The sequence below is a fragment of the Cyclopterus lumpus genome, chromosome 12 (genome assembly GCF_009769545.1).
Source record: "Cyclopterus lumpus isolate fCycLum1 chromosome 12, fCycLum1.pri, whole genome shotgun sequence".
NCBI classification, from domain to species: Eukaryota; Metazoa; Chordata; class Actinopteri; order Perciformes; family Cyclopteridae; genus Cyclopterus; species Cyclopterus lumpus.
In genome coordinates, this window is record NC_046977.1 from 5,166,646 (window position 1) to 5,189,674 (window position 23,029).

The 23,029-nt window shown below is 44.3% G+C and overlaps 1 protein-coding gene across 1 annotated transcript in view; it reads left to right on the plus strand.

The window, feature by feature from the left end:
- Window positions 1–23,029, plus strand: part of LOC117740810 (collagen alpha-1(XXVII) chain A-like) — a 58,325-nt gene that overhangs the window by 23,126 nt on the left and 12,170 nt on the right. Inside the window, exons 8-28 of the mRNA XM_034547383.1 lie at window positions 4,388–4,432; window positions 6,455–6,508; window positions 7,001–7,045; window positions 8,204–8,257; window positions 9,026–9,070; window positions 11,920–11,973; window positions 13,383–13,427; window positions 14,779–14,832; window positions 14,995–15,039; window positions 16,239–16,292; window positions 16,665–16,718; window positions 17,025–17,078; window positions 17,165–17,218; window positions 17,640–17,693; window positions 17,845–17,889; window positions 19,725–19,778; window positions 19,897–19,941; window positions 20,027–20,080; window positions 20,186–20,239; window positions 21,659–21,712; window positions 22,390–22,443. Coding sequence (XP_034403274.1) covers window positions 4,388–4,432; window positions 6,455–6,508; window positions 7,001–7,045; window positions 8,204–8,257; window positions 9,026–9,070; window positions 11,920–11,973; window positions 13,383–13,427; window positions 14,779–14,832; window positions 14,995–15,039; window positions 16,239–16,292; window positions 16,665–16,718; window positions 17,025–17,078; window positions 17,165–17,218; window positions 17,640–17,693; window positions 17,845–17,889; window positions 19,725–19,778; window positions 19,897–19,941; window positions 20,027–20,080; window positions 20,186–20,239; window positions 21,659–21,712; window positions 22,390–22,443 — 1,071 coding nt within the window. The remainder of the gene's footprint in view (window positions 1–4,387; window positions 4,433–6,454; window positions 6,509–7,000; window positions 7,046–8,203; window positions 8,258–9,025; window positions 9,071–11,919; window positions 11,974–13,382; window positions 13,428–14,778; window positions 14,833–14,994; window positions 15,040–16,238; window positions 16,293–16,664; window positions 16,719–17,024; window positions 17,079–17,164; window positions 17,219–17,639; window positions 17,694–17,844; window positions 17,890–19,724; window positions 19,779–19,896; window positions 19,942–20,026; window positions 20,081–20,185; window positions 20,240–21,658; window positions 21,713–22,389; window positions 22,444–23,029) is intronic.

Sequence of the window (23,029 nt, forward strand, 5' to 3'; positions counted from 1 at the left end):
AAGTAGAAGAATTAGCTGAGTAATCGAATGGAGCAGGTAGGATTGTATGCATTTCAGCAGTGGTGTGAAGTGCCTCAGCATGGATCCACCGACTTGCCAGAGCCACAGAGCTCCAGTTGGAGGGCTGCCTCCAGTCTAACATATGGCTTTTGTTAGGAGTCGGCTTTACTCTGTGCGTCTGTGTCCAGTTGTATGTCCTCGTCTTTCTCTTTTCCACACACACACACACACTCAGAATGGAAAATGTAAAGCTGGTGGAAAACATTCGCAGATTTCTTTCAAGCTCAATGGGTCTTGGAGGGGGATTTGACGGCCCATCAGAAAGGTAGAGCTGCAGGTGAGAGTGTGTACTACAGACACACGTTTATTGTTTGGCATATTGGTAATATTACCTGGCAGGGACAGACAGTGCCCACCTCTTTAAACTTAGGCGAGCGGTGCAGATGCTCATTAAACTGTCTTCACGACACCCAGAGTGCATTACAGCTGCCCCCAGAGGAGTGCATCGGCATACATCATCATGTCGAGAGGTTGTTGCTATGGCAGCGTCATCAAACACGCACTCTGACATCATCGCAGCGTTGCCTCAGGTATCGGTGAACGAACCACAGACACGATGACTGTGGAGGAAACTTGTTAAAAAATGAGTGGCGAAGCAGTCGGCTTCCTTCTCCCCCACCTCAAAAAAGAAAAGAACCCACAAGGTCTCTCGCTGTTCTTCACATCGGTTTGACGCTAATGAATCTTGATCCCACGTTGCCCACACATTGCACCGACGTGACAGAAATGTGAGTCAACGTCCAAACTGTTAGACAAGGCTTTGTGTTGTTCGGATTTCTGCGTCAGCTCAGGTGGAAAGTCCGAGGCGTGTCCTCTCCCGATTCAGGTCTCTCGCTGCAAGGGTCCATGCGCAAAATTGCGAAGCAGTGATTACTTTCATTGCAATTACATGTCAGTAAGAGGCCCACCGTGAAACACCCATGTGTGGGTTTCTTCTTCTTCTTCTTCTTCTTCTTCTTCTTCTTCTTCGTCTGCTGTTTCTTCTCCGCTCGCTTGGCTCGCTACTGTGAAGCTGTGGTTTAGGAAAACGGGACAACAGCAGCTTGTACTCTGTTCTGCTTTGTATTTCTTTTTTTCCCTCCACCTTCGCTGTCTCTCTCTCTCTTTCTCAAACACACACTCAGAGACACACACACACACACACACACACACACACGCAGGCTCTTTAGCAGCCTTAGCTTGACACTTCAACCCGGGAATTCTGGAATTTGGCTGCTCGGTTTCCATGGAAAACCTTAATGGGGAAAGCAGTGGACGCTTTGAACGTGCGATGGAAGAGTGTGATTTTACGCCGCCAGAACAAGCCAAGCATGTTCCGCTCTGTACAACATGTGTTCTACCAAGCAGACTCTGAATGGCTTTTCCGTATGGTAGGCAGGGTCAGGGAGAGGGGACACACACACACACACACACACACACACACACAGACACACACACAGGGCCAAACCTCAAGGACAAGGCCACATTACAAGCCACACGTCTTACCTTCTTTCTTCTAGCGTCAGCTTCAACTGCTAGACGATCTGTCTTTCACAAACAGTCCTGAACAGTTCTAATTAAAAAATAAATAAATGTCCATCATAACCATGTCAATTGATGTTAGCTATCTGACAAATATGTATTAGGTCAGAGTTGCAAGTAGTTATGAAGACTACAAAAGAAGTGGTCAGTTAGAAAGTCAATGTGCAGCTACAGGGTCAACTAATCCATAAACACTTCAGTTATGCTACACAAAAATATGGCTGTCTTGAGACACATGATGTTGGGTCTTTGTTTATAAGAGGTGCATAAACGTCCATGTGCTTTTCACACGTGTGCCAGGATTTCAGGGTCAATAATTAGTGACATTCAGCCTCTTTGCACACAGTGAGACATTTGTGTTTGTATGAATTAATCCTCATTGTGTTGATAGTCCAGTTGCTAATTATGATTTTCTACAGATAAAGTTCCTTTTAAAAGTAAGTCCAAACTTACAGTTCTCTGGTTGAGAACACCCTACAAATACAAAGCGGAACGATCTATTATAATTTACCTGAAGGGGCTTCACAGTGCGTTAATCATATTAGTTCCCCTTATTTACAGTATGTGATACAGTTTATTGTACACCATTAATCTCTCTGAAGCTCCCCGAGAGCGGCTCCAGAGCAAACTCTCTCCATTTCTCTCCAAAACTATCAAATCCTCGGGCTCATCATCGTCGTCCTAATTATGGGAGCGTTCAAATCAACCATCAGTTTTATTGTGCCGGTGTTTCACGAAGAAGAACAACAAACCCTTGAGATGAGGGATGTTTTTCCGCCGGTTAGATTTCAACCAATTTGTCCAGATATAGCTTCATGCTGTTGTTTTTTTTTACGTCTCTTCCTACCAGACATCCGCATGGAGGGGGTTTACGTTATTGCCGCGCATGCAGCACATGCATGGAGCCAGACGATTGCTCCGAGCAGAATGAAATTGTAGAGAGAGAGAGAGAGAGAGAGAGAGAGAGAGAGAGAGGCTGAAAGATGAAAGATGAAAGCAGAGATTAATGAGGTGAGGGGTTTATTTCTGCTACCAGGGCGCTGTCCGGCGGAGGCAGACCGTGGAAGACACACATTCATCATTTGCGGTGCGCAGTCGTTAACAGACGCGAGGCTTTGGCTCATTTGAACACCCACAACGTTTTAAAGTGTGTACAGAGAAGCTGGCTAACGAGTCAGAGGAATGACATCTCTCCTGCAGACACAATATGTGCCTCTACACACAGTGGGGGGGGGGGGGGATTTTGAGGTGTTAGAGGTGCTACCGGGGAGCAAATGAAAAGCATTCTAGTGGGTTTATCTGATTGAACCCATATGCTTGTTAAGCAAGTGGCACTAAACACAGGCAGGCCGTGGGAATGGCCGCTCTCATTAGCAAGCTCATAATGAGTGAGATAAGGATCTGAGATGGTCTGGCTGGGGTTGGGGAGGGTATGGTTAATACAGTGTGTGTGTGTGTGTGTGTGTGTGTGTGTGTGTGTGTGTGTGTGTGTGTGGCTTGTGGACCTCACAGCACAGCTTGGGAACATAAGCCTCTACACATGTTTGTACTATAAGTAAGCCGTGTAATAATACGGTGTACATGTAACTGTGTGTGTGTGTGTGTGTGTGTGTGTGTGTTTGTGCTTGTGTTTTTCTCTTCCTGTCTTTGCTTACGTGCACTCGTGTCGTATCGTACATCAGGCTAACGGCGACGTACGGATATTGAGATTCAGACACGTGTAGGCGAGTGAGACGAGCACGAATTCATCAACACTTTATTACAACAGGCCAACAATCAAGTGGACATGTTTAAAATGTCAGACTGTGAATGACAGATTTGAGAATGGGTGATATTAGGGCTGAACTATTCTGAAAGAAACATCAAATTGCAATTATTTTTGACTGATATTGCAATTGAGAGTATGATCCGATGTTTGACGATATTATTCAAATGTTCTTTGAAAACATATTAAAAATGATCATGGTGGGATTTTTGCAGGGTTCCAAATGTATCAAGAATAGTATTTTGACGCACATATTTCACCGTTAACAAATATTGCGCCTCTTGCAATTTGAACATTACAGCTGGCCCTATTGCAATTTTGATAAAACGTTAATTCATTTTGCAGACCCAGGTGTGATTTATAAGTAATAACCAAGTATTGAATGTGGAGAGTAATGCTGACAATGGCAGTATTAAAGTCTGGTATGGAGGTGTAAGCCAGTGAGAGTGATCATGTAACCAAATGAGAGGAGGGATGCTGCTGTCAGATGTCAGGGCTAAAGGATGGTTTACAGGAACTCAGGGAGCCTTGGCTCGGTACTCTGGAGCTGTGGTTTAGGAAAACGGGACAACGGGAGTCTTTCCCTTCTTTACCCTTTATTTGTTTTTAGTTTTTTTTTCTCCTTCTTTCCTTTCCTTTCTCTCTCACTCTATCAAACTGTGGTCTGGAAAGGCTCGTCTTCCCACTTTTGATTGAGTTCTCCTCCGCTCTTTGTTTGGGGGGGGGGGGGTCTGTGTTGCTGGAAGTCAGCAACACAGACCCTCGTTCATAACCTCGGAAATAGGAAAAGTATATCCTCACAATTCTTCTATGAACACGGCCAGTGGAAAGTCTGATCCCTCGACAGAAGGGCATGATTGATTCCTCGCGTATGGCACCCAATCTGTCTGCCGTCGTTAACATGCATATTTCATATTTCACTTGTTGCTCGTCTCCAAGTTTTTACAAACCGTGTCGGATTTTGAAGTTGTTTTTCTTTGACCTCTCCGTTATGATACGCTTCAACTAACTTCCCACGTCTCTTTGTGTTTGTCTCTTCAGGGACAGAAAGGTTACCCTGGTCCACATGGACTCCCTGGAGAGCCTGTGAGTATCCCTCTCCATCCCATCGCTACCTTTTCCCCTGGCTTGCACACCATGTAGATGTCGATCTCCCGTGCCACTGCTATTCTTCACACTTCCAAAAGAGTTCAACATCCCTAAATCTTACAACTCGTGCTACGATGATGTTGTTATTATTGTCCTTGTTTCTTGCTTTCAGATATAACAACCCATCCTTTATGCATTTTCCTTCACGAGTGCCTACACGTTTTCATGGAGGCCTTTCTCGATGACTAATCCCTCATATTCTCATTTCCCCACCTCATTCTTTAAAACCCAGTCGTCATCATCTCGGTGTGTGTGTGTGTGTGTGTGTGTGTGTCCACGCACAGAGCATGCCTGCAGTGAAGCCAGATTAGATTAGTCTGTTATGAAGCACTGGTGAGGACAGACATCTGGTCAAAGTGCTGCGCTGTAGCGATGCTCTCCAGGATATCAGAAAGCGATGCCAAAGAGAAAGAGAGAGAGAGAAAAAATAGAGGGAAGAGAAAACGGGAAGGAGCCAACTAGGCCAACAGTGACACGCTCGCTATCACGCTGCAGCTTCGAGGAGAGTTTTCCCTTTTGTGTGGCTGTCTTTCTCTGGACCCCCCCCCCCTCCTCCGGCCTCTTTACCTTGATGCTATCTGAATCGTGTGTGCGCATTACTCTCCTCCTCCTCCTCCTCTGACTGCCCCTTCTTCGGGGATAGCAGCTCAATGAACGCCTTTATTCACTGCTCCAAGTGGGAGGATACGGGACTCTGGGCTGGTTTAGTCCAGCCCAAAAGGGGACTATTTTAAGTTGGGAGCTTCCAGCCTCGTGTCCAGAGCTATTTTCAGTCAGGATACTACTGTTGGTGTTAAGGAAAAGGCCTGAGTCATGGAAAGCAGCACGGAACATTCTCCTCATTGTCACCCTAGTTTTAAGTAAATCCACATTCTCTCCACGTCACCGGTGCACAGGGAGTTCCCGCACTACTCATCGTGGAGAAGGAGTCCTCTTTTCTCGCTCGCCCCCCCCCCCCCATCGTGTCCTTCCACTCGGCCCCCGTCCTCGAACGCCCCCCTCTTTCCCACAGAGCTCCCCTGCTGTTGCTCTTCACGGCTCTGGGCCGCGAGTCTGATTTTAACGTAGCACCGGCCGACGGAGTAGCTAGCGCAACTGTTTGGCAGCGCGTGCCCTCGCAGCTATTGAGAGTCCAGCTGGTGTGCATAACGTGTGGATGACTCTTTTGTTGCTGCAATACACCACGAAGTGGTGCTCAGAGCCGGCCGGTGAAAGATCCAAACCATACTTAAGCCAAATTCTTGTCTGGCTTTAACTGGCCCTGCATGATGCACTATATTTATCCAAGAGAGGGGAATGGCAAGCAGTGCACATGGCTGCACGTCCAGACTGTGTCAAAGGAAGTTATACATGAACACTTGTTCTGCAAACATTGTTGGAATACAACCTGCTACACACACACACACACACACAAAGCAAACTCTTAATTAGCTTGTATAAACAGACCACATCTCGTCAACTTTCAGCAGCAACCACGAGTAACTGGTATGGATAAAACTCGGTATATGGACGATATGCGGTGGTACATTTACTTGAAGTACATATTTTCCTGACACTTTATACACATCTAGTGCTTTTTGCTCCATTAAATGTATTTAACAGTTACATAACACATTAAGATTGTCTGTCGAAACGTAACATCGCTCTTGTAGAATATTATGCATCGTTGAAAATTAAAATGTTTAACAGTATGACCTTCTCAGGGACCTTTAGTTATTTACTTTACTTTTGAGTCTTGCTTTTAGCAAGCGAACACATGCATCTCCTTAATATACAGTCGTTGGCTCTTCGATCCGTAGTCGATCTCCTTCTCTGATAGTGTCTGTGCAGAGTGGTGTGTTTTGTTACTGCACTTTTGGTCACCCACCCAATCTCTCTCTCTCTCTCTCTCTCTCTCTCTCTCTCTCTCTCCCTCCCTCCCTCCCTCCCTCCCTCTCCTTCTCTCTCTCTTCCCTGCAGGGAGAGCAAGGTCCAGTCGGAAGCCCAGGTGCCAAAGGTTATCCTGGCAGGCAGGTGCAGTAAATCCTCTGCTGTGACTGGTACAGTTGTAGTCAGGGCCATAGTGAGGGCAGAGGAGCAAGTGGGATTAGGTTATGTCAGCTGACTTGGGAGGACAAATATTTGGGTAAACACTGTGTGTAGAGGAATTGGAAATAGTTGTTCCAAGTGAACAACATCTACAACTGCAGCCTCAGAAATGACCATGAAGCTGAATGCATTGCACAGCTACAACATTGTGCAGGATTTGCCTGTTATTGTGTCCAATCCACTCAAACAGTATGTGTGTTAACTGGCATCTTTACAACGATTTGCACAATTTATTTAAGGACTAAATATTTTACATTTTTTAAACAATCTGGTGGCATTTTAAATTGTACTCGTCAATGCCGTCATGATGCTAAATGACAAACACATTCCCAGTGCATTCTGGGAGAACATTCTTTCAGGTATAAACCAGTAAAAGTTGAGCGCTTGAAATAAAGTTCCTCTCTCTCTGTTTTTCAGGGTTTACCAGGGCCGGTAGGACCATTGGGGCCTAAAGGCGTTCGGGTAAGTCCTTCCTTCAAATGTGCTGCTCCAGTTTGATTTCATCATTCTAAATGACTAACGTTGGTGCTTTGACAGGACATGTTTATGGGGGCCGGCGGTCAGCCTGACAGCTTTACGACACTTTTCATGACGCAATATTTAATATTTATAGAAGGAGACGCTCAGAGAGCAGTTTAATGAAAGGTTGCGAACGTGTTGGTGTTCCGTGCTGCGGAACCCCCGATGTTGCACGAGAACATGCAACATCCAAAGTGCGTGCACGACGGCGTGAGAGCGTGCACGCACTTTGGTGCACCCTGGCGTCCACCGCCGCACACATGAACGCATTCATACCCACTCGCCCCAACCAGCGTGCGCCACTATTAACAGTATGCTAAACACAGAAGTCTTTATATGCAATATAAGCATTACATTACTGTATACGGACGCGTACTGAAAGAGTGGCTGTCGATGAGCCTTTTCCACCTGCAAACACGCACCCTGAAAGTACACAAACAAAGAAACACACGCTCACGGACACCAACAAGGATTTGTTTATGTTTGAGTTCCAATAAAGGTTCTTTATCAGCTACCCCTTGCTGCTCCAAAGCCTCCCCTGCCCCCACTGGCTGGAATTTCCTGTTTAAGCTCCGTATGAGGCCCTGCTGTCTTAAGGAGGCATTCTAGTCCTCTCGCTCTCTCTCACCGAGCCACCTTTCCGAATATTCTGCACTCTCTTTTTTGCAGCGTTACTCCATATCGTGTGTGCACGTTTTAACCTACTCAACTTGCCTGAAACCATCTACCTGTATCCTCCAGTGTTCTATACTGTTGTGGTGTTTGTGCTTGTTGTTCCTCTATGTTTGTCCCCCCCCCCCCCCTGCACCGACAGCTCATTGAGATGTCCCGGCTATCTTCAGAGATCCCTGGCGTGAGGGTATGTGCCCTTGGACTACATCGTGGAAGCCAGCACCATGCAGTCCATGGGCATATACACTTGCCTCATGGCTTGGTTCTTCATAGAAGCCCACCCTGTCCATGCTGGACCCACGGCTCCTGAAAACCGACCCTTGTTCTTCCTGCTGCATTTATAGCGTCCAAATACTCACATCCCATATTCCTCTCCTCTCTTCTCCTATGTCTTATCTCCTATCTCCTATCTCCTCTCCTCTCCTGCAGGGTTTCATTGGAATCCCGGGGCTTTTTGGCCTGCCCGGGCCCGATGGCGAAAGAGTGAGTGTTCTCTCGCACACACAATAATTGCAAAAAACGACCAACTGAACCCAGTTAATGGGCCCTGTGAGAGGAAAACATTGCCTCTCTTGCCATTTTTTTTTTTTTTCAGCTGTCTTGTTGTTGTTATAAAGTGGGAAACGTCCCCCAGCTGTCCCAGGTGCTGCTGTGTGGGAGTGTCGATGACTCATACGATAAAAAAGCCCCCTTTCTTAGGCGCTTTGAACTGCCTGAACTCATCAAGGCCTCCTCCTTCTGTACAGCCTCTAAAACATGCGGCGATTAGCCTACTTATGAGACGCTCCAGGAGGTTTCGTCAGCGCGGGGCAGACTGTAATCAGGACATCTCCTGCCAACCAGACACCCAGTTAGCAGGAACGTCACATACCTTCACTCCACACATGAGATGGCGTCTTCTCCCAGGAGAGACTGGTGTTTATTGAACATACAACGTATATATATCTGTATGAGACGGAGGCCTAAATCCCTCATAATGGGCTGGGAACATACTGGAGAGGCTGCAGTCAGCTGTTCCTCACATCTGTTGAAGCAGGAGTTGATAGAAGCTTAAAGCTTTTTAATTACCGGTATGTGTTTTGGGCTTGAATCAGTTATGCTCAAGAGTGTTATGCTTTAGTTTTGATATGGTTTGTATATAATGTCTGCCTTTCTTCTTCTTTCTTGAACCCTTCCCTTTTCCCCCCTTCTGCTTTTGTTTTTCACCTCCATCTCTGCTCTCTCTCGTTTTTTTTAAAAATTTATTTTCAGGGCATTCCCGGCGAACCAGGGAAGAGGGGCAAGATGGGTAGGCCGGTAAAGTTTTGTCTCAACATACTTTACAGATAATCTTTTCAAAGTGTGATGAATTGTGCTCGGCTGATTGCGAATGTACCGTCCCGTTATTAATTAACTTTTGAAAAGATAAGAGCTGGGGAGATGGCGATAGATATTCAAACGAACGTTCAAATGACAAATTCAAACTCATCCTTCTATTCGGTCATATCGAGAGCTTCTTCTGGTGCAAAGACTCCCGACACCTGCACTACACATGGGGAAATTATAAGGTCTGGATTTACGTCATTGTCTCGGCTCAATATTTCCACGGTGGCTGGAAGGGTTAACGACAGCCTGAATACATGTGGAGACCCAGCAGAGGCCCATTGGAGTCTTGGATGTAACAAGAAAAGGGCTTTTGTTGGGGGGGGGGGCTTTTGGTCCCACTCAGCATGGAGCCGAGCCATTTGGAGGAAGCTGTGTTTGTCAGATAGTGTTCAAAGTCAGTTTGACAGAAAGAGTGTGTAGATATGAAACTCGCGGCTGAGATCATTTTGCAGCTGTTGCTTATTGGCTCTTCTGTAAATATGTCATTTATAGACCAAAAAGTCGGATCACGCGTGAGGTTTTTTGAGAACTGCGGCCTATTCTGGAATTTTATTAAAACTGTTTGGGAAGCAGCTGTGGATACAAATTCGCCATGTTTTCAGGCTTTGGATCCCGTTTTTTCCATTCGTTTTTTTTTCGTCGCACATGAACGTGCATAATAAGAGCTGGTCTTGCGAAATTACAAGTATTCAGATAGAAGTGCTGTCATCACAGCTTGGTCTTCTGAATGATTTTCATGACAGCCGCTGCACTCATTAAAGCACTTATCGCAATCCGTAACGTTGTCGATGCCGCTTATGCAGTTCACGCAGTCATACTGAAACAGAATAGCAGTTATTTTTTGATGATTCAAACCAGTAAACCTAAGTGGAAAACAAACATATATCATCATTTGATTTTTTGTGCTCCTGCGTGGAAAATAGAAAAGGCTAGACCACTCGCAAGACGCTCCCTGAGAGATCGTCCTTTCTCCTCCCTGATGGAGGACAAAGAACAGAAGAAGCACCTGAACTGCAGCCAGACATTTTAATGGTCGCAACCACAGCGCTACAGCGCTGTGTCAAAAGAAAACGCACACGCACGATCAGTCCGCCGCTCCCAAAGAGTGATGAGGGAATAGATCTAAAGCAGAGAGACTCAAAAGTTTCCGAAGGGAATCGCCAACAGTTCTGCATTTCAGCTTAACTCCCTTTTTTTCTTCTTTTCGTTACGCTGTTTAAGATTTGGCTTTTGTTTGTCTTTTTGAGGTCGACTTTTATCAGGCTCATCGGTAGCCGTTCTTTCACATGGACTCGGAGACAGTGAGCGCCGCCGCTGTGTTTTTTTCACTATTGCAATCGCATCATGTGAAAGCAGACAGTCTGTTATGACTCCTTTGCATAATGTACGTTTTCCCACATTTGTCCTTCGTTGTTACGGCAACGGCGACAGATGTGTGATGCATCCTTTGGCACACTGTCTTAGAACCGTAAAGCAGTCCCATGCACTCTGTTGGTCCTAAATGTCATCCAATGGCAGGAAAACAAAAGAGCTTTTTGTTACACTGTACAATTACTGCACTTACGTTCGCGTCATTGACCCGATGGAGATGTGTCGGTAGACTGAATGATGATAGGTGTATATTAACATACCATTAGTCAACAAGCATGTATTATTATTTGAATATGAAGTCAAACTTATCCCCGCACTGGGTAAAAGAAATAATAAACTGCAAATACAAAGAGTTTCATTTAGTGAGCAGATTCCTTTTCTAAGCCCAGTTTAAAAATAAGCTTAAAATAAACATACATGCCGTATATATTTAAAACATCTCCACTTTTACAAAAATAACTGCAATTTTCTAAAAAAGTATGTGCAGCAATTAACTATTATGTAGCAGCAGGAGCTAGTCATTACGAGTGTTTCTGGACGCTCTGGCCCTCTTGCTTTCTGCAGCACCACCAGCTGTTAGCATAGCTCAGATTAGCATCCCGTTTACTGCTAAATGGACGGAGTAATTACTCGGCTTATTGCATTTAGAAAGTGCACTCAGTCTAAATAGAACAGTCGGCTACCTACACCCTACAGCCGAGGGATTTAATGCATATAATGGGGGCAATTATGCTCCTGTTTTGTACATTTTTCAGATAACTTTGTGTCTAATGTTTGAGTCAGTCAACTTGTTAAAATTGCCGTGCAATTACAGTAGCAGCGCTCTCGGTTGTGTAACAGTCAGCAGTATTTTTTAAAACACATCCTTGTATGTTTGACTCCACTCTACATTTGCGTTAGTGGTACCTGAAGGTCCATAATTTAAAGAACACCCTTCTCCAATAAAAAGCTAATTTTTTTACATTTTAATTTGATTGAGTTTCTTTAATTCGGTAATTGAGGGATGTGATTTTATTTGAGGCAGTTTTTGCACAATAAATCAAATTAACATTGCATTTAACTATGTTTGCTGGACTATTAAGCGACTATTACCTTTAAAAAAAAGTATATTAATCAATGCTTTTATCTAATATATGTTCCCATCCAAATCTATAGAGATTTATAGCATCTTTAAGCTCATTGTTTTGGTTTTCTGGTCCGTAACTACTGTTTAGTTTCACTCTCAAATGCTCTCATAGTTGTATTCTCGGATGCAGCATAAATAAGCAACTGTTTGCAAACAAAGTGTCCCAAAAAAGAAAAGTCACATATGTAAAAGGACCCGTGAAATGTAATGCATGTCTGAAATTGATTGTCACTGTTTGTGTGCAGCCGAACATAAAAGCTAGTCTCTCTCTCTCTGTCCTCAGGGGTTTCCAGGGGACTTTGGGGAGAGAGGACCACCTGGACCAGATGGAGAGCCAGTATGTCACACACCTAAATACATAACCAATCCATGTGCACACACACACACACCCCTGCCGTTTCACTACTGACGTTTTGGCAGTGCCGGCGAGTGTGCATGTTTCTTTTACTTTAAGTCAGTTCTTTGCTCCGGAGTTTTACTGCCGTATTTAATTCCGTCTCATCGCGATAATTTACTCGGCGCTTGTTTTCCAAAACATCCAATGTTATGGGGGGTTAGCCGGTTAACTGGCAACCTCTTCCATTCACCGATGTAAAGTGTCCACCAACACACACATACATGCAGTATTATTAGGAGGCGATGTCCAAGAATAGTACATTATATATTAATATATTGTTTTTAAATAAATGTCAGTAACAGCAGGTCTGTGGCATACAAATGTAGCACTTCATAAGTCATACAAGTAACTCTAAAAAGAAAACGTTGACGCATAAGCAAGTTGCTCTTTAACAAGCTCATAAATATAAAGTGTATTCATTGAAGAAAAACTTTGCAGACACAACTCAGACAACTTTCTAAAGTAGATCAGGCAACTGAACTCATTAGCGTGGATTATAACCTTTGACAAAATCTATTTAGACAAAAAATATGTTGGCCTACAAAGGGTTCATGAAATCTATTTTGACATATTTTACATATTTCATCCAAAGATGAGCGACCCTTAGCTGTCATTCTTTTGCTTTGTTCTTTCACCTGCAAAGACTCTCTAATCAGGAAATGTAATAAAAAATGTTTTATCCATGTTTCATCTTGAATATTTACCAAACAAGACTCTACAGCCGTGCTAGCGGCTCCGTGACAACGAACTTAGACACAGTGGCGCTTTCTGCTAAATGCTAACATCAGCACGCTAACATGCTCACAATAATAAGGCTCTGTCATGCTATGCATGACATGCTAATGTTAAGCAGGTACAATGTGTATGTACGTCTTCTCAGATTGGCTTGTCGTGATGCTAACGTTTAGTAAATAGCACCGAACGTAAGAATAGCCTGCAGCTAAGTCTGATGGGAAGTCATTAGTTGTGCAGGTATTTGGTGAAATCATTGACAAGATAGCAGAATAGTTGGGGGAATGACTCCAGTAATAAGAAGTCCTAGATGCCGATACAATATTCTACCTATGGTTTTCATTTTTGAAGACAGACTTGAACCTACAAGTTGCTAAAAAGCCTCAGTGGGATCATCACAACCCCCTTTACCTTCACATCAGTGACACACACACACACACACACACACGCACACGCACACACAAACATGCACACAGCCACCCTCTCATAAGCCGTGATGAACACTGAGCCACTCTTCCGAGCATGTTTGTTTTACAAAGAGCCAATAACCCCTGAAAGTTGCTCCTTCTCCCTCTCCCTTCATCTCACTGAATCTCTCTCTCCTCCTCTCCAACTAGGGGGAGCTGGGAGCCCCCGGTCCAAATGGAGTTCTTGGACTTATTGTGAGTAGCAGTTTGTGTGTCTTTCTGTGTGTTCTCCTCAGTCCAAACATCCTGTTTTCCCACACACTAATGCTATAAATACATAGTTGCAAAGGACTAAAATAAGAATATGCCTTCTTAATTGGAAAGAAAAATCCCTCAATTAGCTCTTATCATCATTTACACTGCCAGTCGCTTCGGTGGGAAACTAACCACTCTCCGTAGGTTCTTTATTTACCACCGTAGACATATCTAAAAGAGGGGAAATGGATGGTTTTTGGAATCCAAGACGGAAGAGAAAAGTTATTTTCACCATAATCGTAGAGCTCGAATTATGCATTTTTGTCCCTCCCACATCCTGTCTTTGACAAACACGACAGTGATCCATTGGTCAATCACCCCCCTGCCCGCCCACCCATCACCTTACCCTCCATGCCTGCTCAGCACAACGACAGCCACATAATTGTGTCTGATTATAACGTCTCCCTAGTCCTCATCCTCATTGTGTCTGATTATAACGTCTCCCTAGTTTCTCTTGTCGTGTCCCGTCCTCATCCGTCCCCGCCGCTCCTCCCGGTCTATTCCAGGCCACCGGTGGCGGTGGTAGGCCTGTAATCGGGCGGACTCTCTGATTACAGCTCTTCTCTGAGCTCCGCGTCCTCTGCATCAAATAACTCCACAGTTTACTGTACGGTGCACGCCAGCAGGAACGGGCTGCACTGCAAATATGAACATATAAACACCCTCCCTTCAGGCCTCAGTTGAAGAAGGGAAAGTGTTGCATGTAGACAACTTATCAAGTGGAGGGGTTCTCTGAACAGCAGTGCTATTTTATTTAGTTGTTTCACTCTATATTTCTAAATGTGTGTCCGGAGACGTGGCTGTGTTAGATATTTTTAAACGCACCATCCTCTTGGAGGATAGGAGGTTGAAAAAGGTTGTTTTGTTGGCCAGGATTGGAACTTGGCGCCCCCTGTGGCGTGCATTCATAATACACCTCGCAATGTGAATTCAATTAAACTTATTAGTGACAATAATATATCATATTTCTTCATTTGGACAGGTACGCAGGAATTATGTGTTAGATAGGGACCAGCCATAGAAAATATACTGTGTTTTTTTTTTATGACAAATCACTTGAATCTCGAGTACAACTTTTTGTTCTCACTTATTATAATTAATTAGATGTTCCCAGCTGAAGAAGAAGAAGCTTATTCTTACATAACGTGTGTGTGTGTGTGTGTGTGTGTGTGTGTGTGTGTGTGTTTTGTTTGTTAATTAAAACTCAAGGGTTATGAAACATGTATTTATCTTTACTCTGAGAATGATCACTGAATCATAATTTCCTATTTGTCCCTTCTTCTGGCGGCAGGGTGACATGGGACCTTTGGGAGAGATGGGCCTTCCAGGACCTACTGGACTGAAGGTAATGCCACACACAGACACACACACACACAGACAGACACACACACACACACTATAGTACAAGATAATGAAGAACAGTTTGTAGTCCCCATGAGGGGGAATTTTAAGGTGAGGTCAGGTTTTGGGGGTCCCTTTCTAACCCATCTGTTGGTGCTTGTTGCAGGGTGTGCCCGGAAATCCAGGAGAACCAGGACTGAAAGGTGATAAGGTGATCTGAATATTCCTGTTATTGGCCCGTGTTTGAGCAGCATGTGATGGATATAAACCTTTGCATCCCACTGTAGCCAACCCTCAGACATAGAGCATGCTTTTATTAGCTCCCACCCTCAACCACACAGATACAAACTCGATGATTCTTTTACTCATATGAAGCATGATATGTGATTCTCTAATTTCCACTAATATGAGTCCTTCCTATTTCTATGAAATCTTTTGTGTGATATGTTTTCTTTTCGGGCAGTCATCGAAGAGGTGGTCTGTTGAATAAACTTAAAGAAATAGTTTGACATCTTGGGAAATTGATACCACTCTCATATCTGTGCGTTCAGTACGACTGAACTGGAGCCATGAGGTGCTTAGCTTAGCTTAGCATAGCTTAGCATAAAGACTGGAAACAGGGAAGCAGCCAGTCTGGCTTTGTCCAAACTTAACAACATTTGTTTGAAAGACAATGGAAACCCAAAAGATGGTTGAAAGAAAATTAAAATACTGCAAGATAATCTAATTTAAATGAATTAAGATGATGTCAGAAGAAGACAAGGAAACAGAAGATTTGATAGAGTTTAAATTTAGTCCAGCAAAACAGCCCGCTCACCCTTGTTGAGGCCAGTACTGGGACCTGCTTGAAGGTTTCTGAATCTGAAGCGCCGATTCAAGCAAAGGTCCTTTGCATTAGCTGTTGTCAGTTGATGTTTCTCCTCCTGAAACCAGAAACATGTGCGATACAATGATTGAACCTTGAGGAGGTAAAAGATCTGCGTGATGTGCCAATGAGTTGCTCATACGTTGACTAAATGTGATCGCACCACTTTACTATTATTACGTGAGCCTCTCGTGACTGGTCTTAATAAAATAAGACACAAACACAGCATTTTTACATTTGTAAGAAGGCTACTTAAAATAGCAAATTGTCTGTAATTACTCTGGCTGAATACTGACTTATTCTACAAGACTAATTGCCATCAGTGCCTTTCGTAAAACAGATTGACACCACGTGAAGAACTTGGCCAATGCGACGAACTAGTCTCATTGTGTGAGAATTTTCACCATGTACAGATCCTTAAATAGTATTATCTGAATGTGATTGACAAAGTATAAAGTTGCAATACTTCCTAATGTTCTTTATTTCTCTCTCTTTTGGTCCGTGTGCCATCCGCCCTCCTGTTCGACCACTCGTCTCTCCATCAGGGTGACGTCGGGGTTCCTGGAGAGCAAGGGGAGATTGGGTACAGTGGAGACAAGGTAGATACCCTCAGAAAAAAAACACATGTACATAAATGTCTGCGTCCAACACACACCTCCCGAGTTACACAACTTTTGTTGCAGAAATGTGCCTTTGCAAAATGACCTAAGCAGATGTGTGCTGTCTAGTTTATGGAAACTCTTGTGTAAACCCTCCTGTGTGTGTGTGTGTGTGTGTAAGCAAAATCGAACCCTTTTAGCGTCACAGAACAGAGTGTTCCCAGAGAGATCACAGCTATACTGAGCAAAGTCAGGCATGTCTAATGTTTTTTTGAATTCCCTAGAAAAGAGATCAGGGCTCTGCATTTTGCTCCTGAATACTGTCTGACTGTGTGTCTCGGGTTTTGATGTGTTTGTGTTTGTGTTGGACAGGGCATCCAGGGGGCTCCAGGGCTACCAGGCACCCGTGGGAAACCAGGACCACAGGTTAGACCCCTGCCTTCAATCAGCAGAAATACATTCAAATGCAAAACATGTGGATGTAATACTTTTCATGTAAAGGTTCATTATGTTCAGTGCAAGGCTGCAGCCAGCAGCCGGTTAGCTTAGCTTCGAATAAAAAACTGTAAACAAGGGGAAACAGCTAGCCTGACCGTGTCTGGATCAGCACCTCTAAGGCTCTACAAGCTGTATCCTTATGTTGAATGGACAGATATGCAAACGGGATGAATATCTCAAACAAAATATCCAACTATTAAATAAAGACATTTCTTGTGTTCTCGTTTGTCTCAGGGCAAGATAGGAGAGAGAGGCCCCGATGGCACATCTGGCCCGCTAGGTCCTGAGGTTTGTATTTTCATTGCTGCATTAAAATGCGCGAGTCTATATTTCAGAAAGACGATAGAACATCTTTTTTTAATTGATCGTGGCAGGGTTTCCCAGGCGACATGGGACCTCCGGGCGAGAACGGCTTTGAAGGACCAAAGGTGAGTAAATCCGTCATCTTGGCTTTGAGTAGTCTATCAACGGGTCTGTTTCCAAACATAAACCAGATCGAGACAAAAGGGGGTCCATGCGAGCAGGTCTGTGAGGTTTTACTGAAGCGCAGCAGAGCTTTGAGGATGCCGATAGGCAGATAGTTTGCATGTTAAACGTGTTCACAATCTTACTTCAGTTAGCATGCTAACGTACAGTTGATTTGTCCAGAGGTTCGTCAGGATTCATGCTTTTTGGTCTGTAATTGAACAAAATGTTATGATAATCCATCTAAAAGAAGTTGAGAAAGTGTTGGACTGACCAACATTCATTTTCTTAAAGCCTCACCACTCATGGCCAAAAATATGTATCTAAAGATACACATTAACCTTTATACATTAGCATTAATTCAACTGCTTATTACCCATCCAGGGAAAGCTAGGTGCCAGAGGTTTACCGGGACCACGAGGGGCATCAGGCTTGGAGGTAAGACTGCCATACACCGCCCACATCAGAACGACCACAAAGCTCCAAAGGGCATTCAAAGTTTTATAGCTCGAGCCTTCTCTTTCCTGAGGGCTGCTTCATGTCCCCAAACATAAGTCATGCTAAGAGCAATATAATATCTGTTTTCCAGGGAGACGAGGGCCCGATCGGACCACCGGGCCCGACAGGACTGGAGGTGAGTTATAAGTTAAACACCTGGTGCTGCCTGGCTGGTGGAAAATAAAGGAGAGAGAGCGAGAGAGTGGTGATAACAGGCATCACTGTTACCAGTATAGCATGTGAGAACATATCACTTGTGTGTGTGTGTGTGTGTTTAAGTTAGTTTAAACTGCAGGACAATCGAGCCATCTATTGTGTGCATCGTAATGGTTTCATTCCATATTCTTTGCATATCTCTGGTAAACAATCAAAGAGGAAGCGATGTAAATCTTTCTCTATAGAATAAGTCTGTGGAAACCCAACTGCAGAGGGAAGCTGAATATGTTTTCGTGCTCAGCAAACTAATTCACGGCCTTGTATTTAGCAGAACAATGAAACCCTTTGCATGGTGTTCTGCAGTGTAAGCCCACCAATGTAACTCTACACGAGGCCTTGAATGTGTGATATCAGCCTCCGGCGATCAGCGTGCTGCTTATTATAAATTACGACTCGCTCACGTGTCGTCTCGACTGTGCAGTTTAATTTAAGTGCTTGCTTTTAATTGCACATTCAAAAGTTTGTTGTACCACAGTGAGAGTTCGTCTTGATTTCATTCGATAAATTGAGGTTCTCGTTATGGATTGTTCTCGGTTTGCGTTGGAAGAGAAGCTGAAGATATGCAGGGTTGGGAGTTTTTATGGAGGTTGTTATGGCTCGTCCCTTGACGGTTGTCCTCTCACAATGAAGGCTTGCCTGTTGTTCATACTCTGGGCCACCAGGGGGCGATAACTGCCATCGCCCATGTTTATAGGTGGTAAGATTTATAGCTGCCATAAAGCTGCTAGAAGATGTTGATTGCAGAAATAAGATATTTTCTTACTTTTATTTCTCATAAAAGACGCACGACTAGTACAATCATAGACACGCCTCATACCCGACTAATCTAACTTGAGCAATGTTCTATTTTCGCTATTCCAGACCCTAATTGTTATTCTTCATCGGTTTATCTTTTACTTCTTCCCTATCACTTTCACTCTAAACCCCCCTCCCCCTTGTCTCTGACCTCCCTCGAGTGGAAGTGGTGTATGACTCCCTCTGAAGCTGATTGATCTCTGGCCAGGTGCAACAGGTCCTCCTACTCCTCCACTTCATCCTCCTCAGCCAGCTGTCTTTTAGCTTTTCTGCTCCACTCAGAATGACACCCTCGCTTTAGCTTCTTCCTCCCTTTTCTTTGAACCATCTCCCTCACCTCCTCAACTACTCGTTGTCCCTTTTTCTCTCGGTTCGACGCGGTCCGTAACAGACGTAAATCTAAATGAGGTGATAAGAAGTCACAAATCCTACAGCTCATAATAATTCTCGTGTTACTACGAGAATCAGCTTTTACTGTGTGTAATACAGTGTTCGCCTGTACTGTCTTATGAAAGCTGCCAACCTTTCTTTGAGTAAAACGTTGGAATTGTTGAGTCACTCAGTCTTTAGGAGTTTGGCAAAGACATCTCTGACCTGGAGTTATTGCTGGTATAATAATTTTTTTTTTTTAAAAGCACTTAGCCCCCCTCTTAACCTCGGGAATAACTGTCCGTGCAAGAGGAACATTACAGTCATTTAACACTCACTCCCCAGCCTGCCAAAATGTACCATCAGCATAACCTAAATGTGACGCCAGAGCACATTTCAGCTGCATGTTCAGTGAGCTGCAACAGCTGTGGACTACTTCCCGGCTCACGCCTCAAACTGTCATCTCGCAGGAAGCAGATCATTTACATTCATGGAGGATTTGTGATAAACGTTAATGATGCATAAACTGGTGGAAAAAGTGGTACATCTTGAACATCACCAAACGTTCTTGTCCTTTTTTTTTTTTTGCAGGGTAGAATGGGCAGAAAAGGTTTTCCTGGGAAGGTCGGGCCAGAGGGAGTTAAGGTGAATCAAGTCATTACTCACAAATTATAATTTTTTTTGCGTTTTTGCACAAAATATAGGAAATATAGTTTTTTTTTTCATTATTTTAAACAAAAGGTTTATATATTTGTCTCTGCAGGGAGAGTCCGGTGTCACAGGAAAAGTTGGAACCATGGGGGAAAGAGTAAGAAACGCTGACATGGCCTATTTTTTTTCCTCCAAAATGTCTATTCATCCAACCGCCAAGCACTGAGCCCTTTGTGTTTCAGGGTTTGGTGGGTTTCATCGGAGCCGTGGGAGAGGCGGGACTGGCAGGAGAGAAGGTAAAATAACTTTTTTCTCTTTCCTCGTAAATGTATTCATGCAAAAAAAATCCTCACAGGGGAACTTTGAAGACTTTTAACATTGCGGTCATTGTGCATTTTTAGGGGGATCGAGGGGAGATGGGTCATCCCGGACCACCTGGAGAAAAGGGAACGACGGTAAGGCCCAATGACGGAGAGAGAGCGAGCGAGCGATCGGAGGGCTTTTAAGTTCGATAACTTTTTGAGAACGCTTACAAATGATTTTCCGCCTCTGCAATGTCAAAAAGAAAAGTCTAAGAAATGGTCATCTCAAACTAAATGTGTGTGTTATTCCCATGGGAATATACTGACTAAGTGGGATTAGGTCGTGAGAAAACGCCAAAAGGGAAAGGAGGCACACCGACGTAGACCATTTAGCACCATGATTCTTTTAGCAGCGGTTCCAATGATGCCACCTCCTTGACGGTAGTTAATGGTTCACAAGGAAGCGCTGACTTCTCATTCTCAATGCCACTGGGATTCGCTGAGAAGAATAAAGAAAACGAAGAAAGCCCGTGATCCATTTCCAGACATTGATTCATATTTTGTATTTCAGTCTGCAGGACACCTCTAGTGCCCCAACGAAGGTCTCGTGTTTGATGGTCCTTGCTCTACCTCCATCACACACATACCTCGCTCTCTCAAACAGAGCAAATGGGCCGCTCCGTCATGTCTTTATCTGTATCTGATAAGGACCAAACGTATACTGTATCACCGGCTGGAGTAGAAAATAGTGTAGCCGTCCTTCTTGCTGAAAACAGAGAGATGTTTCCTGCCGGCTCACAGCCAGTTGGATTTGTCTCAGGACGTGACGACACACACACACACACACACACACACACACTTATAAGGAAGTTGTATGCACCCTCAAGCTGCAAAACAGAAACAGACCCTCTGGAAAAGACTGCATCATACGAGCTGTTGACAGAGAGCTCATACTGCAGGCTTTATGATTTCTTTTCCCCTGGATGCGTGAGATCAGAGCTTGCCGACTGCGCTGTTTGCGTATCGGTGAGATTTTTATTGCACACAGCTGATCTGAGTGATTTGGCTGAAAAATACAACCCCCCCTCATTACATAGTTATGCTTTTTTTTCAAATGGTCCGGCCAAAGAAAACTTGTGTGTGCATTACTTGAATGTAGAATTCAGTGTTTTCTGTCTTTAAAACCCGTCTAATAAAGTCACATTTGATGTTTTTCGACTATACCTTGAATAGGGAGGGTAGAGCCGTAGTAGCACTCTAGTAGCACTTAAATGTCCCTTACCGATAGCACTTTGTTGTTTAGCACTTTAGTAGCACTTAAATGGCTCTTACGGATAGTACTCTGTAGTTTGACGTTATTGAAAAAATTGTACTTGCTTGATTCTTGTTCTGAGTTGGACTCATGGTTTAATGCACTTATTGTAAGTCGCTTTGGATAAAAGCGTCAGCTAAATGACATGTAATGTAATGTAATGATGTGGGTTTTTTTTTTAGAGCATCATAGTATCGTTTGTATAATAGGGTTTTCTGTCGGTTGTAATCGATGTGTTTGTGTCCGTGTCCATATGATAGGGTCACCCAGGGACACCAGGGGAGACGGGGCCTACAGGACCACCAGGAAGAACAGTAAGGCGCCACTCCTTTGGCTCATTTGCACTTTTCTCTCTTCTTTCCATCACTTTTGCAGAAGATAGCAAATAGTCAATGAGCCGTATGGGTCAGCAACATCTAGGTTCAGCGAGTATGACTGAACGATAACAAAACACTCAAACGATGACGGCTACAAGGTGAACAGATGAACAGAGGTGTCTTGGCGTCTTTGTATTTAACGGCATCTTGTAGCGTTAACAACCCACATTTACAGTCTGCAGCAAAGGTTCCTTTGAGCGTGATGAGAGCTGGCAGTCTCACGCCGAACCTGCATTACCCTTCTGTCAGTCAAACGCGCAACACCTATGACCAATTAGGAGCTGCCCCGCCTCCCCTTGCCACGGTTCGGGTTTGACAGAGTGCGGACTGAGCCTTGGTTGAAGGTGGGGGCCACCGAGCCACCAAAACAAACATAAATATGGGGCTCCGGGGTTCAGCAGGACAGGATTCCTGAGCAGGCCCGTTAATTGGTGTGAGTGACAGATCTAACAACAAACCCCATAGTGTGTTCCCGAGGTCAGGCTGCCCCCCCCCCCCCCACCTCCTTGGGTCAACAACCTGGGGGCTCTGTGGTCTGTCAATGTAAAAAAGTGTTTTATCTCTCCTTCCCGCTTTCCTTTCCCTCTTCATCTCCCTTTTCCTTTGTTCGTCAGGGCTCTTCTGGAGCGGCCGGGCCAGCCGGTACCAGAGGAACCAAAGGCTTACGGGTAAGATCCACACCTGTTGTTTTTGCAGCCTAGCTGTTGACTGGTGTTCTGCAGACAGCGTGGCGTAGCTCCCAGCCCTGAGAACCGATCATAAACTCTGCAAAAGAGTTGAGATATACATCACTTTGCTGTTTTTGTGCATGCTGTAATGTGTGTGTGTGTGTGTGTGTGTGTGTGTGTGTGTGTGTGTGTGTGGACATGAGCCATGAGCCACTGCTGTTGTTGAGCCATTGGAAAAACTATAGTGGGTGATTATAATGAAGTGATATGGGGCTGCCTCCGCACTGAGGTCATGTGTGTCTAACGGACACGGGCGCTCGCTTTGCATAACACACTCTCGGGTTCGGAGTCAAAGCACGAGTCTGTTCCATCTTTTTCAGATGTCCGTGCTCATTATAACAGCAGGAAGAGCTCCAGTGACGTAAAACAAACAGCTCTCTTTTTTTTTCTTTTTTTTATTCCATATAAATGGGACGATGACTATTCGGCTGGAAAGACCCTCCGTCAATCCAGCGACATGACATATGTCTTGGAAAATGTGAATGTGGCTATTCTGGAGTTTGCTTTGCAGATAAATTTAATACAA